This window comes from Chinchilla lanigera, unplaced genomic scaffold (assembly GCF_000276665.1).
Source record: "Chinchilla lanigera isolate Chin_1 unplaced genomic scaffold, ChiLan1.0 scaffold00002, whole genome shotgun sequence".
Lineage (NCBI taxonomy): Eukaryota > Metazoa > Chordata > Mammalia > Rodentia > Chinchillidae > Chinchilla > Chinchilla lanigera.
The window spans coordinates 9,659,284-9,676,101 of record NW_004955403.1 but is presented as its reverse complement, the minus strand read 5'-3'; the positions used below and the strand labels follow the sequence as shown (position 1 = coordinate 9,676,101).

The following is a 16,818-nucleotide window of genomic DNA, read 5'->3' as shown; positions in this document are numbered from 1 at the left end:
ACAGATTTTATTCAGATCTCTGCAAAATCACCACTTCCTACAATGAAATACACTGCAGAAAATTTATTTGTCAAAGCATATTTTCCTCAGTGAATATATTCTTCAACTATGACATGTAAAGATAGTGAGGCGACCTTTGCCATCACATAGTTTAAAAGCTTAAAATGAACAGACCAATCATTTTGTTGAAAAAGGCAGAAATCACAAGATTACAAAGATTCCAATGTAGAGATACAACTAAAATTCTTCAGCCCTATGCATTCTCATTCACTTCCCCTGCAATCTCTTCATAAGTAAAATCTTGGACAAACGTAACTAAGCAATGCAACGTAAAAAGATTATCCCTGAAAGGTCACATACCGGGGGGCCAACGGGACCAGAAGGACCAACTTCTCCATCTTTTCCAGGTGCTCCCTGTTGTCAAAGAGGTCATTTGTGAGGTGAAGTTGTGAGAACTTGAATAATTTCTTTTTTTTTTTCTTTAGTAGAAAACGAATAATTACCCTCTGCCCAGGAACACCAGCATTCCCTGCTTCTCCAGGTTTTCCAGGGTCACCCTAAAGAATAAAGTGAAGCTATTCCAAACTTCAACCAATTTGCTGGGAACATACCTTGGTCCCCACATGAGGATTCCCATGAGACAGTGAACGTTTCACGCCATACTCACACTGCTACCTTTGGGGCCTGGAAGACCCATACTCCCAGGCTGCCCTCTGATGCCTATGGAGCCTGGAGGACCCGGTCGGCCATCTTCCCCTGGAGCACCCTACAGGACAGACAGAGTCAGGGGAGTCGCGCAGTGCAGAAGTTCTCTGCACATGACGTAAGCTGGCACTTGCCTTTGCTTATGATGAAAGTTACATAACTTTTAAATGTTCCTGTGTTTTAATGTTAGTGAGTCAGAACAGCTGGATAAGTACACTGAGTACATGGAACAGAGATTCTATTCTTACTCTGTTCATAAACTTAGTGTTCACATTTCCTGGAACTCTCGTAACAAGGGGAATCTTCTTCTTTCATTTATTCAACATCATCTTGTAATATTAGGAATGGGCTTAGAGTATATAAGCTGTCAAAATTCATTCTTATTTATCACTTACATATGTAAAACTGGATCTCCAGAAATAAGAATATGAACAGGCGAATTCCACCAATATTGAAATTCACCGTGTAAACTTTTTCACCAAGGCAATTTTAATCTCAAACATACATGTTAATAAAATTTGATCTATATTTTGGTTCATTTGGCTTTTTTAAATTTATTTTTTGTCTCTTTGAGACAGGGTCTCACTATACAGTTCAGGCTGGCCTTGAGCTCACTTTGTAGCCCAGGCTGGTCTCAAATTCACAATGATCCTCCTGCCTCAGCCTCCCAAGTGCTGGGATTACAGGCATGCACCACCATGCCCGGCTATTTTGGTTAATTTGAAAATATACAGACCTTAATAATTTGCAACCAAGGGGTATTATAAGTATGTAAACATTCTCAGTATCCACATAGCCAAAAATATTAACCTCAAATAAATATCATTTACATTAAATGCCAGTTAAATATATTAAGGATGATTGTTGTTTAGATCACTTACCAAAGGTCCAAGTTTTCCTTCAGGACCTTGAACACCAGGATTTCCTGTCAGACCCTGAAAATTAAAAGCAACTGTGATTCTGTTGGTCATTGGCCACTGAAGTACAGATTCTAAAGAGGAAAACTCATATTGTGCTGTTGGCAACTGAATATAACAGCAATTCTCTAGTCCACATAAATTTTCACATGACTCTTATTAAAATTAGGCCAGTGATATAGCTCAGTAGCACAGCACCTGCCTGGCAAGAGCAAGGTCCTGAGTTTGACTCTCGGTACCCAAAGCATAAAATAAAATAAAATTTTCTCTTTAAAATAATAAATGAAGGGAAGAAAAACAAAAAATAAAATTAAGCTCAGGAATTGTCTGTACCAAAGACCAAACAAGCTGTTTCAGCAAGAAATAAAAAAAATATATAAAAATGAACCAACAGGAGATTTTATACTCATCAAGTGATAACGCGATTAATACACAGCCCTTTGAGAAAGGCAGACTGGAAGATACAGTGCTTTATCGGCATGACAAAAATAACAAACTGGTATTTTCAAAATAACAAATAGGGCCAAAACCATAAAAATAAAGCAAAACAAAATTTTCCCAGCTGTGAATGAGCTAAATTTAAAAAAAGATTAAAAACCTTCAACACATGCTCAAGAGGATTTCTTTTGGTCGAGGTAGTGGGCAGCTGCAATGTTCTTACCCGAGCACCTGGAAGGCCAGGTTCGCCTGGACGCCCTGGGTCTCCCTGGCCCCCTTTGGGTCCTGAGGAACCGACAGGGCCGCGCTCTCCTTGAGCACCCTGTTCCAAAACACAGCAGACGAGTCAGGATCAAAGGTAAGTAACAAAAGCAAGCAGGGGTTAAACTCTCACTTCCTAATTCCACCCGGATATACAATATTCCATCAAGGAGGAAGACAATTGTTTGAAAACTGTATGCCTGCACATCTTGTTCTCATTTCAATTCCCTGTAAATAATTGCTTTAATTTTCCATCATTAACTAATGAAACCTCTAGCTACAGCCTCACTCCACTAATTTAGAATTTTTTACAAGTAGTATTTCGAAAATGTCTAAACTTCCAACTAAAGGATATATGCTACATTAGCTAAAGTAAGTGTCTATAAGTTTTTGTTCTCAGATTGTCCCTGAAGAAATTGAAAACAAGCTCCCATATTCTTCAAATCATTATCTTTCTCTTTTAGACCTTTTGATTCAAAAACATTACACAAGAAATGTTTGGGGCCAGGCCTGACATCTGCATCCACCATCTTGCTGGACCTGAACCAGAGCTATAGACAACCCCACACTGGAAAACGGAGTCTCAGAGCAGCTCGTCTACGAGCACCTCATTGGTGGAGTGATCTCACCTTCGGGCCAGGTAAACCATCTGAGCCTGGAAACCCACGATTGCCAGGAGCACCCTACAAAAGACCAAATGTGTTCTTAACTGCTGTTGACAGCTTTGCAGTATAGTGAATAATTTGTATTGTTAGTACCGTAAGTTTTTAGGAGCTGTGATCAAGCCCACATAGCAATAGGAAAGTACAACGAAAGAATCTGACTAGTCAGGATTAATTTTGAATTTAAAAGACTATGCAAGAACTGCACCAGATAATTCTTCAAATACAAGCATACCCTAATGATGCACTATAAAATCAAACAGAGAAGAACCAATACGTACACATGACAGCCAAATAGCCATATGCTGAAATCAAAATGTCACAATAACATGCACTAATGTTGTCTTATATTAGAAGCCGCTGGCATCCTCCAAAGCTCTACATGAATCTGAGATTATTGTCCATTCCAATCTGCTTCATTGCACACCAATCACAGAAGTCTCTTCTCATCTTTAAGCAGTATTACCAAGTCCTTTCTGACCCTCCTGGCTTAGCAGTTATTTTCTCATGTGCTAATAATGTTCTTTCTCCCTCACTGGGTGTCTGCCAAACACTATCTTCTAAGAGGACCCTACTTCCTAGCCACTTAATATAACTTTGCAGCACTGTCATGTACCCACCATGTCTTCCCATTGTTTAATAAATGGACATGGCCCTTACTTATTACAGTGTGTGAATGCGTTTCCATTTACCTGTGTTTCCATTTACCAATGGAATGTGCTTCCATTTACCTGTTGACTTGCTAATTGTTTACCTCTCCATTGAGATGAACTATTGTTTACTAACCCACGTGAGTACTGGGACAACTGCTTTCTGTTTACTGATATAATCCAAGCCCAAAAGCTCCAAAGGGCATGGAGCAGTCACTCAATTAATATTTGCTGAACAAATAAATGAAGAAAGACTAGACAGTTGGTCCTCTTCACAGACAGACAACACTATTAAACTACCTGCAGCATATATCTTAACTTCTTTAGTTTTCCTGTTTATCCCCAAATATAGTCACGCACTTTCTCTACGAATGCATTTTATTACTCAAATGTACCCTTTCTCCCATTGGGCCTGGAGGACCAACTGTTCCTGGGTCACCTCGAGGACCTCTTTTGCCTTCTTCACCCGGTGGGCCAATCGGACCCTGAACACCATGCGGCCCCTGTCAAAAACAGAATGCTGGTTACCATAAAGAGTCATTTGGGTGATATTTGGAAGGCTCCTTTAATGAAGTCACAGAGTTTAAAGTATATTAAATGATTAAAGTATTTTCATCCCAAGCTATTATAATTCCCAGTTATTTTAAAGACTTGGGCTTTTTGAGCTGTACACTTCCAGACAGCATTTATGCTCTTCTTATCATTGAAAACAATGAAGACTTACTGGTTCCCCCTTGGGGCCAGCTTCTCCTTTGAAACCTGGAACTCCTGGATCACCCTAAAATAAATACCAATGGTTTATACTGAGAGACAGCAGGCATCTCACCAACCCGCTCTAAGCAATTGCAGTGCCTAGACCTTAACATTCTTCAGCCACTAAGTCTGCATTGCATTAGTATTACAATATAATCATTTTTTAAAATTTTGTAAATATTGTAGACTATATGTTAATTTTTATAAAATTAGTATAATTTAGTAGTTCACTTTACATTGACCTAGAAGAAATTTATTTTTAAAAATATGGGTTTTATCACAGATATTACTAAAATTAGTACTGTTAAGTTATTCAAATATGATCATTAAAATTAGGACTAACAATGATAATTTCCTTGGTAACATTATTACACGTTTATTTTAGGATAGAGACTTCTTTACACAAAATGAAAATAATTTTATGGTTATGTTCTATTTCCTGAAAATTTGGAAACTTCAGATAGAGTTATTTGTAGACTGTTCTACTGTTTTGTAAATATGTCTTAGAACATTAATTGCAGGAACTAAATTGCCAAATTCAGAACATGATAAAAATCAATTGTGACATATCAGCAACATTCATACACTGAGAAATTTCTCATTAGCATTTAGAAAGCCTTTATTAGCATAACCACACCATTTAGAACAGAATCTAAAATATTTGTTTAAATAAGTAGTAAGAAAGTTTTTATTCTTTTTTATGAAAGTTTTTATTCTTATATACTAGGATAAAAGTTGTTTAAGCACAAGTTTTTAATATATTTATTTCAATGGACTCATCACAATATGTTTCCTAATATTTCTATAAAATATAATAGAGACTCACTCAATGTAAACAATATGTTGGAATAACTCATCAAGAAGAGCTCTCAAGAAATAGCTCTTAAACCCAATTTTAGCCAATCATTATTATAAATTCCTATTATTCCTCCATGTTTATTCTCATTGGCTTATAAAACATTTCCATTACATTGACTTTTTCAGCTACTTATGAAATTCTGTGAGGTGTACCATGAAGTTACTATTTCATGACATTAAGAGTTTTTAACACACCAGAATTTACATATTGCAATGTTCAACTTAAAATCTAACCTTTGGCTTAAAACCTAAACATCCAAATCAACATCGACTTCTGGCTTTCCCCTTACAACCATTCCAGTCTTCATTTCCCTCATTTGGATGCCATATGGTCTCCTTTTCATTCTTCCTAAGTACTTGTTATTTCTCTAGGCCCTCTTGGTTGGACTAGACTAAAGTATGGCAGTTGTTTCCAATGATGATATTACCGGTTGTCCTCGAATTCCCTGAGGTCCAGTGCTACCCTGAGGGCCAGGAGATCCAGGGGGCCCTATCAAGCCAGGAGGACCAGAGGTACCGGCTGAGCCCTGTCAGACAGCAAGAGTGACATGATCAGCAGACACCTAAGAAGTAACTTATGGCCACTCTCCAAAGAATTGCATCCTTTGAACTTCGTGTGGCATAAACGCAGTTACTTACTGTGGGGCCTTTGGCACCAGGTGTACCATCAGTTCCCATAGCACCCTAAAAGACACATAAAAAGGTTTTGAAACATTAAGCTATATCTGGGTACCCCCTGGAATGGTACTCAGATGTCCAGTCAACTTCCAAGAGGAGGTAGACAAACTGAGAACCTGCCTTCCAACCCACCGTGATACCATAAAATACTTTTTTAATTAATTATCTTTTTCACGGAATAGGTAAAATGGGCAGAACTGATGTGAAAGTTTTCTCATTGGTTTTAAGCATTCAGAATTGAAACACAATATCTTAAGCTAAGTTGCATTTGTTTTGCTGTTATAATAAGTGCCCCTCTTGCCGGGCTAGTTCTTAGACACACTGGGAACTTACAGGAAGCCCTTGAGAGCCAGCTGGACCTGGTGGCCCAGTTTCACCTCGCTGGCCCTGAGGACCTTCAGGACCTCGAGCCCCTGTAGGACCTGCTTCTCCCTAAAGGGGGGGCAAAAGAAAAGGTTAATTTAACAAAAACATGAGAAAGCTGTGGTATGACATTGACAGCATAGAGATTTTCATTTTAAACGTAAACATTTAAAGGCGTCAAGAGCACAAAGTGGCCTATCAGGGAGGGGTGTGTGGTTCAGCTAGCTTACAAAATGGACTCATGTCTCAGCGCTGCCTAGGTCATCATGCTGCAGCCTCTTCACCAGGAATAGTCTCCACATTCCAACTCCCAGTTATAGAAGTGCTAACCATCGACCAGGTCAAGACCTCTACAGAATCCAAACTCTCTTACCGTATTTATCAGATCATTTTAATTTATCTCACAGTTAACATTTAACATAAGTCTAGAGCCATAACCAAAGCTGGGAATATCCCTGTACAAGATCTTGATATCTCTATATCAGACATGTCTTTATATTACAGGTATTGATACCCTAAATCACAACCACCTTGGTGTAAACATCAGGAATACATTCACATTCTAACCAAAATGATCAGATGGAGGAAAATTAATCAGATCTCCTGTGCTAGCATGACTTATTTCTGTTCAAAGAAAGCCTAGGTATTTCTGGACCACAGATTAAGCTTGATTTGATACAGGGGATAAACCAAACTAGTTCCTAATATTTCCAAATAACCCAATATCAGCTAAAATGTGTTGCACAAATTAGATAATGCTTCTTCAAATGGGTAAAATTCACTGTAAAAAAAGTTCATCTATAAATTTATTTTAAAATTTCATATCATTACAGAATAAGTGATATTTTTCTGTGCTATAGAGCAATATAAATGTCACATTTCAGAGTGGGGGAGATGAGTTCATTTACAAAAAGTTCAATTCTATTAATCTTCAAGAAGGTGTTCATTCAATATGGGGAAAAAACACCAGGCTACAAATGTCTAATGAACTTGACAACTTCTGGCAAACTAAAAGCAAAGTCCCATTTATTTAAAAAACAAAAACAAACTGCTTCTTTGAGAAGAACCAAAGGATATTTAAGAAAACAAGATAAGAGCAAAGTGAAGTGGTCAAGAAAACCTGATCACTACCTTTATTTCTATCTGAGATAGTGCTCCAGATAGAAAACAAAATTCAGGAAGCTTACTTAAGCTTCAATTCAGATAAACCAATAGCATCTCATCTAAGTTTTTCCCATGCAACATTTGGGACATATCTATACTTTATTTATGTGATACTCAGACTTGGTTCCTCTATTTTAGTCCATGTATTATGTACCTATGTATTTCTAATCCTAGAAGTACCTGCAAAACTAAAATCATAAGCCTTGAGAGGTTCATCTGTATCAGTAAAATATAACAAGTCCTATTACTCTTCACTGACATGCAAAGAAGTTTATTCATCCAGAGAGCCAGAGACCATTGCCAAACCTCACAAAAATAGCAGAATTTTAGAAAAAAAAAGAGCCAGGAATTTTGTGGTGGGTGGTAGAAATGCAAAGACAGGGAATCATTTTCTGAAAGAAACAGCTTTGCTAGTTGTCTGAGTTTTATCAGAGAACCAACAACCAGTCTTATAAACATGCAGGAGAAGGGGGAAGGATCCACAGCGCCTGCTTGTATAACCTGTGATTGCTAGTGAAGTTGACATAGTTCCTGCTACAGCAAGAGCAGAAATTCCTTTCTGATACCCACAGAGCTAGGCTTTATGAGTTCTCCTTCCCTATTACCCTAGAAAAAACTCAATTTGGAGGAGGGGAGTCTTGGAAGAAGAGTAACTGGAGGCTGCACATTTCGATAGGGGTATACAAGGAGGTTAGGGTGGAATCAGTGGTGTTAAGATTTGGACTTCATGGCTGGAGATGTAGCTCAGTGGTAGATTTTATGCTTAGTATGAAGCAGTTTCTGAAATCAACCTCCAGAAACACAGGACTATGGACATGCGCACACACATTCACACTCGGACTTCACAATCAGAGGGAAACTAAAGGATTCTCAAAGAAAGGAGGGACTGGTGAACAAAGTGACTGAAGACATCCTCTTTAAGCAACCCCGCTCCTGGGCACAGACTTTAAGGACAGTATTACAGAGAGTGTAGAGAACAATCAGACCTGATGATTCTCATGGTTCAAAGGGTGCCTGAGATGCTGGGGATTTTTTTTCCTAAATTCAAATCCAATTTAAGCAGCACTATTAAGGAAAAGCACGACACTACCCTGAGAATGTTCTCTGTACCAGGATTTATGTGGTTGCTCTCATTTTTTTTTATTTTAAAGAGAAAAAAGTAAAAATAACAATAAAACAATTTAAAACATGCTAGTAGGACAGTAGCAGTAATACATTGTGTACTGTTATATTCACAATAATTGTTCAGAGTACAAGATATATGTATGACATATTGTCCAAACTATATTAGCACCAACCTTTCTCTCCAGGGCACCAAGAGATCCTAGCTGTCTTAACTATCTTGAGTATATATATATTTTTCTTTTTTTCTTTTTTTTCTCTCTTTTTTCTCCTCTCAGTTTTTCTTTTCTTTTGGACAACTCCTTCCCTATTCCCAATATCTATTGTACATTTTGGATCTTATTTATTCACTTAGCTTCTCACATTAGTGATACACTGTGACATTTACACATGTGGGTCTGACTAATTTCATTTATGAGTATGGTCTCAAGTTGCATCCATTTACCTACAAAAGTCTCAAGTTTATCTTTCTTTATGGCTGAGAAGTATTCCATTATGTAAAAAAATGCACATCCTTTTATCCATTCCTCAGTTGATGGATATTTAGGTTATTTCCAAGATTTAACTATTACAAGTTGTGCTGCTATAAATATGAATGCACATATATCGCTGTGGGTGATGTTTTTAATTCTCCTGAGAAGATACTCAAAAGGAGAATAGCTGTGTCAAATGGGACCTCTAATCCTACTTTTTAAAGAAATCTCCACACTGATTTCCACAGTGGTTACAACAGTCTACACTCCCTCCAATAGTGGAAGAGTGTTCCTTTTTCCCCACATCCCTGCCAGCCTTTGTTATTGGCTGATTTCTTGATGATAGCCACTCTTTCTGGAGTGAGATGGAATCTCAGTGTTGCTTTCATTTGCATCTCTTGAATGACCAATGATGTTGAACATTTCTTCGTGTATTTATTTGCCATTTGTATTTCTTCATCTGAGAAGTGTGTATTCATCTCAGATGCTCATTTTTGGACTGGGTCTTTGAATTTGGGGGGCTTATTTATTTTCATTTCTTTAGATGTTCTCATTTAATCCTAGAAATAATTCCATGGGAAAACAAGGCTTAGAGGAGCCAGGTGACGGCCCAGGGCCACATTCATCTGTTTAAGGCTGAATCTTGCAGCAAATCCCTTCTGCAGATGAAGAGAGTTATTGCCAAAAGGAAATTGAGAGTGAAGGGGAATCAAATGTTACAGTGCTTACAGTTTGAGAGCAGTGCTCTGAATTAACTTTCTGATGTAGCTATCATAATCACAATCATAATCTTCCTACTGTAACCTTTGAATTTCTCCCACAGTGCTGAGGGGAAAAGCAAATAGTGACTCACTACAAATATAAGTCATCCCAGCCAAATACTTTAATCCATTCCCATGTGAAAAGCCAAATATCCTCCCAGCCCACTCTATACAGCTGCAGGTAGGGCAGCCGAGGGATGGCCAGCTTTATTTGATAAATTCTGATTTATTTTAACCTATTACTGTTTAGAACATCCTGCTATTACTACCCGGCACTCTACTGAAAAACACAGACCCAGTTCATTCTGACTACTAGGCACTAGCGTGCTATATAGTAGATTCTTTGATATTACAATTGAATGACTATAGGTCACTTTCCTTTAATCACATATTATATAGTTATTTCCATTTCCTGTGTTTATTTCCCTATCATAATGGACAATGAACACGCTATTCTAGGCTCTTTCTTCAGTTAAGAAGAACTTCCATACTCTTCAGTTTGTGAAAGGTCACTCTTCATTTTGGGATTCATGTGCTCAAGCAAATTTAGATGTATTAACTACTTACTTTCATTCCAGGATTTCCTGGAAAACCAGGAGACCCAGATATACCAAGGGGACCCTATTAAAAAAAAAAAAAAAAACACTAATCAGTCATGTATTTAATTAATACCTACTTAAGTTAGTTTTTCATTTTCTAATAAAAATCAATCTGTATTTTGACACAGTATAGGAAAACATTTTGTACTTTGAAATCACAAATATAATAATATAATTTTATGACAAGTACTTTCTAACATTGTTCTAAAGAGTGCTGAAAAATGTAGCCAATAGTAGGCGGTAGGAGGATCCTTTAATTTTTCAAAATTGCTTCTTGAAAGATATACTTTATCGACATTAGCAAAATAACAATTATAGCTTTTTAAAAGTTATATTTTGTGCCAAAAGTAATATTTCTTTCCATAAAAATGATGCTTAAGAATCATATGAATATTTTATGGTGTTTTTTAAAGAATAATAAGTGAATATTTATAACCATCTCACATTTGGAAAGTCATACATACAGCTGAAACCATTGATTTAAAAGTTGGATTTAGAGGAAATGAATTTTATTGTATTTTTTTTATTTTTTATTTTTTTATTTTTTGTCTTTTTGAGACAGGATCTCGCTATGCTGTCACGCTGGTCTTGAGCTCACTTTGTAGCCCAGGCTGGCCTCGAACTCACAACAATCCTCCTACTTCAGCCTCCCAAGTGCTGGGATTACAGGCGTGCACCACCACACGCTGCTAGAGGAAATAAATTTTAGTATATGTGCTGCCGAAGCGAGCACGAGGAAATAAATTTTAAAAGAATTATATTCTAAACTTTGTAAGTTATCTTGGTTCTTCTTGAGGACTATATTTTAATTCGATGCGTTCTGAATTAATAAAAGTTTTTTTACACTATTCTTTTCCTAATTACACCTTTTCACATTTTTTATTATTGCAAATTTGTTATATGGATTAATGGGGGATCTTGGCAGATTCGTACGTTCATACGAAACAACATCATTCCCCAACACCACCCCCCCTGTTTTCACACTGAGGGTACCAATGTGTATATCTGGATAATATCCATGCCCCATTACTTACCTTAGTTTCTGTCCTAAATTTTGTTCCATTTTTATAAATAATAAGGGAAAAAAGTCCTTAAGACAATGATTTTAATTAATATAATTCTATTCTACTTTTGTCATATGGAACAAACTGAAACTTTGATATTTTTTCTTTAATCATCTTTCAATATTGTTTCTTGTTGATCAGGAATATTCATTCTTTCCTTCTCAAGTTTCTTTCTATAGTGTTTAACAGTACAATTTACCTTGTGGAGTTTGACCCAACTTTATAAACCTGAGCCATGGAGTATTTTTTTTTTTTTTTTGGTTTTTCTCCGGTACCGGGAACCGAACTCATGACCTTGCGCTTGCCAGGCAGGCGCTTTGCCACTGAGCTAAATCCCCAGCCCCCATGGAGTATTTATTTAGGATGCCTGCACTATTAGCGTGTATAGTTTGTTAATAGCCACTCTTCACCATATATGGAATCACTTCTGCTTGATGTCATTATATCCTCCTTTAGTAAACCAAGACACCACAGTTAGTCATGCAATTTGATGTGGGAAACACCTGTATGGATCAATTTCTCTGTAGTTCAGAAAAGAACTTTATATTTTACACTATTTAAGGCATCATTTAGCTTTGTTTTGCTTGTGCAGTTATAATTTAAATGCCCTTCACAGAATAAAACCAGAGACTTTGACTCATGAGTTACTACTACAATCTACTTGTCCTCTGAACTTTTATGACTCTGGGTATTTCAGCAGTGATTGTGCCTACATACACGGGACAGCAGTTGCAAGGAGAGGGTGAAAAATTGAGTAATATGCTACCAAACTGTCAATTTTATGATTTTGCCTTTGTTTATAATTACTGCTAATAAGTAGAAATGTTCAGATTTTTATCTTCACATGTGAGTCAAAACTTTATATTTTCAGGGAGTGCCTGAGATTTAGTGCAAGGCTATCTGGACCAAAACACAATGACCTTGTTAATAGTAGGTACCAAAAGCACAGTAAGGAAATATTAGCACTGTCTGAAGCCTTATTATTTCATGCTACACTTTTACTCCCATGGCTTAATTTATTGCCTCTACTTTAAAAAGTTCTAAACCTACAACTACAATTCCGTCTATACCATGCTTGGCACACTTCTGCGTAATCGACTACAAAACTGATTTCTTTCCATTCTACACACAAATTTACAAACTGATCCTTTTTTGTATTTTAAGTTTCACATAAATTAGATCATTCACCAAATTCCTTTAAAAAAATCTATTCAGCTATGTCCATTAGACTTCTTAGGTCAGTGATGTGCAGTCTGCCTCCATTAATAGTAACTTCAATTCACCTCTGTATATAGTTTCTCTCTGGGATTATGCAGTGTTATCCCTATTTAGTCTTAACTGTCTTCATCTGGTCTTCTATAGTAATGGTAGATGATCTCCTGTCAGGACACTCCTATATTTAAAATTCCTGAATTGTTTCTCAATGCCCTATAGAAAACAGCTCCAAAACTGCTCAACACAGAAAATGTAATAAGCATCCCTTTCTGATCTGGCACCTGCCTGCTCGTCCAACTTTACCCTCTTGGTATTTCCCAGAGATCTCCATGTTTTCATCTATCCATTCTGTGGACCAAATTATATTCTTGCACATTTTCTATATTCATTTTTCAAGACATGGCTTGAAAATTACTCCTTTTTAGGTTCTTTTTATGTCCTTCTTCACTTTAGGTTTAGTTAGGTACTTCCTCTTCTATGCCCCTATACTTCACTGTATATTCCATGTCATAGCAGTTGGCAATAATTTCATGAAATGATACTAATTAATATATCCAGTTTTCAAGGACAACAACTGTGCAGTATTATCTTTTATCTCATGCACCCAGAGAATAATAGGTGCTCTGTAAGTGCTTATGAATGTACAAATGAAAGAATGCACAAATTAGTTAGTAAATGACTGTAAAAGAAACACGACCCACCATTGGTCCGGGTTTGCCAGGCATACCGTGTGCACCTCGCTGTCCCTAATTAGAAGGAAAAAGGACCAGGTAAGATTAAATTTTCTATAGTATTTTTCATAATTTATTTGCTTTGTAAACAATTTCTATGTTAAAAATTGAAAAATAAATATTCATGTCAACTGATAAAAACTGTTACTAAGCTAACAGCAATAAAAATATACATGTACACAAAAAGGTAGTAATAAATACATTTATTGTTAAGACAATAAAAAACAAATCAAAATTGAGAAGTGAAACTGGTTAAATTGGCTCTATTTGCCTTAATGGATCACCATCTATCACATGAGCTCAGAGACAATGAGATTTTGAACATCTTAGCATTCTTCCTAGCCAGACTAACTCAGAGAAGGACTATCCTTGCAAAAGTACACAAATAAGAATAAGTAAATAAAATTCATTCACACAGAAATAATTCTCCAGAGAATTCTGTGGGTCTCCCAGGATCCCCTCCAGGATTACTGTATTTCCTGCCATCTGGAAGTGTCACCCACTGAGGGATCACAGATGAGTCTGTCCCCAGGAGCTGTTCTTGACTCAAGGGACCAAGCTCTATCAAAGTCTTTCTCTTTCTTTGGCCAGTGTGTGGGTACAAAAGATTGACTTCTATTCAACGCAAGTCGGGGAGCTCCATAATTTTCCTGGGCTTTAATCAAGTCTGTTGCAACTGCAACACAATTCAACTCCCCCCCATTGCCGCAATGCTGCTTCTTTTGTTCACTCTTTCCCAAGTGTACTGTCTAAGCGCACTCCCCAGAAAATTTTCTCTGTGCAAGCCCTTTTTCTGGGAAAAGAAACCTGACCTAAAGCCTTAAAACAATTGGTGCCAGGCTGGATACAAGAAAGCAGACTCTACATAGGAACTCTTAAACTGGGGTCCGCACTGCTCTGTTGGTAAAACATGAAGCAGGGGTCACCCTTGGCAAGCTGTGCTAGTGGAGAGGTAAAGATTGTCTCCGAGATAGGGCATAAGTGTAAGGGAAAGGACTAGCGGTGCAATGTCTCTGGCATTTGAAAAGTCTTAGGAGAAACATCTATAAATTTCATGACGATTCATGAGTCTTCGGTGCATCCACTGTCAAAAGACTTTGAAATGTGCTAGTGATTCGACCTAAGTAAGCAGGAGAGGAATTCTATAAATTCTCTTCACAGCTTTTGAAACGTTTGTTAGTCTATGCTGGCTAACATTTCAAATCTGAGGTTTAAACCAATAAGAATATTATTCATAAAAGAAAAATAGAATAGTGGGTGACCTATTGTTATTCTCATTTAGAAAGCATATTCAGTAAAACAAACCTTAAAAACACTTGAAATTCACATCTCAGTGTATAAATGAAGGCAGATACACTTACAGGAGCACCCTGCGGCCCAAGTCTCCCTCTTTCTCCTGGCATTCCTCTTGGACCCTGTAGGTAAGAGAAGAAATATTTCTTGAAGCATTTAACTAGAATTCGAGGCTGTCTGACTCAATATAATTATTCATCAAACAGCAATATTTCCAGGAACAGTTTTAGATGTAAAAGACGCTCTACCTATGAAGATACCTACACTACACACTCATATAAACAGATTTCACTTAACCTAGACTTAATGGGTCGATTGCGTATTAACACTCAATCTGTGAGTATAGCAAAACAATAAGGCACTTGACAACTTAGAATACTGAAATACAAGAAGCACTCTTCACCTGAAGGACCTGCTGTTCTTGATTTGCTTGTCTAGAAGCTGCTCATCAGATTATTTCCCTAGACAATATTTTTTTTACATTTAACGATTCTCTTCATATTATCTAAAAACAGAAAAATAAGGAAATACATACCAGTGGACCCATGGCGCCCATTGGACCAGTAGGGCCAGCTTCACCCTAAAGCAAAATTGAGATTTCATTGCAGTATGAGAAATATAAATTCATATTAATATCTCACAGTTCTCTGTGAGCATAATTTTAAATGCATGTTTTCAAAGAAGCTATTTAAAAAGTGCGCTTTCATTGCAGGATCTCAGAATTTACTGCCTGTTCTTAAGATTAAATGAAAATTTTCTCTCTATGGAAATGTCTAAAAAGAAAATTAGGGATATAAACAAGATCAATAAAAAACTATCATACCCAGCTAAAAAATAATTATATGTCTATGTCTGATATGTCTAAAGTAAAATTTTACAAAGTTAAAATTGACTGCATGTTCTCAGAAGGTCTATTTACAAAACTCAGCAACAACATTTTAAAACCAAATGTTTTTCCACACATGCATTTTATGATGCTTCTCACTTAAAACTCTTGTAAACTTCCTGATATTTTTTTCCTTTGGTTACAGAAATAAAAAATTGGGGGAAAGAAATAATGGCTAGAAGGCACAAGAATTAAAAGAATAGTGAATAACATGGCAAATTTCATTCCTTTATTAATTTACTTATACACCTCTTTTCTCAAGAATGATTTGAAAAATTTGTAGGCACTGCAAGCAGTACTGAAATGCTATAGTGAGGTTAAACTTAGTATTGTACAATTACCTTAGCACCAGGTGCTCCAATTTCACCTTTTGGACCTCCAAGCCCTTTGTGTCCCTGAGAAGAAAAATGTAAATTAGCATCTGTGTCCTGTTCTTGTTTCAACGTTCAAAACTCATAAAAGAAGAATCAAAACTAAACTCATAGAAAGTGCATTATAGAAACAAAACATAAATTCAAAGTTGTTGGTCAAAAGAGTCCCAAATTCTTAATAGTTCTGAAAGTTTATTCAAAGAAAATTAGCTTCCTCATTTACATAATATGTCCAACTTGCAATGTCGGCAACCATCAAATTGTAACTTTGTGACAATTTAATCTAAAGCAGCAAGTGAAATCATATCAGTTTTACAGGAAACACTGTGTTATAGAGGTCACAGCATTACAAAAATGAGTTATATTTTAATATAAGAATAAGATTAATATAAGAATGATTTTAACATAATATTGATATTCAAAATATAACTGGTTCTCTGTATCCACAGGTACTGCATCTATGGATTCAACCAAGTATTGGGAATATTTGGAGGAAATGCAAGTTCCAATTGCTAGTGACTCATCCTCCACAGCTAGCTTATAATGGCTGCATCTATGCTGAATGTATACAGATTTCTCTTTCTTAATTATTCTCCAAACTATGCAGTAGAGTGACCATTTTCATAACATTCACATTGTATTAGGTATTATAAGTGGTCCAGAGGTAATGCGAAATATATGGGAGGATGTAACATGCATATACTATGTCACTTTATACAAGGGAATTACGTATCGATGGATTTTGGTATCCATGCAAGGGCCCACAGATACAGAGGAACAGCTACATTTAATAACTAGTACAGCAGCAAACATTCTAATCAGCTCAACTACTTGAAACAGAGACTAGTAAGATA

At 36.6% G+C, this 16,818-nt stretch overlaps 1 protein-coding gene across 1 annotated transcript in view; it reads right to left on the bottom strand.

Annotated features, from left to right (window-relative positions):
* The window catches only part of Col5a2 (collagen, type V, alpha 2), a 141,428-nt gene that overhangs the window by 27,727 nt on the left and 96,883 nt on the right, over window positions 1–16,818 (bottom strand). The window contains exons 14-29 of the mRNA XM_005373323.2: window positions 15,935–15,988; window positions 15,243–15,287; window positions 14,776–14,829; window positions 13,385–13,429; window positions 10,373–10,426; window positions 6,256–6,354; window positions 5,884–5,928; window positions 5,673–5,771; window positions 4,358–4,411; window positions 4,029–4,136; window positions 2,951–3,004; window positions 2,284–2,382; window positions 1,587–1,640; window positions 668–766; window positions 504–557; window positions 361–414 (exon numbers count right to left, since the gene is read on the bottom strand). Coding sequence (XP_005373380.1) covers window positions 361–414; window positions 504–557; window positions 668–766; window positions 1,587–1,640; window positions 2,284–2,382; window positions 2,951–3,004; window positions 4,029–4,136; window positions 4,358–4,411; window positions 5,673–5,771; window positions 5,884–5,928; window positions 6,256–6,354; window positions 10,373–10,426; window positions 13,385–13,429; window positions 14,776–14,829; window positions 15,243–15,287; window positions 15,935–15,988 — 1,071 coding nt within the window. The remainder of the gene's footprint in view (window positions 1–360; window positions 415–503; window positions 558–667; window positions 767–1,586; window positions 1,641–2,283; window positions 2,383–2,950; window positions 3,005–4,028; window positions 4,137–4,357; window positions 4,412–5,672; window positions 5,772–5,883; window positions 5,929–6,255; window positions 6,355–10,372; window positions 10,427–13,384; window positions 13,430–14,775; window positions 14,830–15,242; window positions 15,288–15,934; window positions 15,989–16,818) is intronic.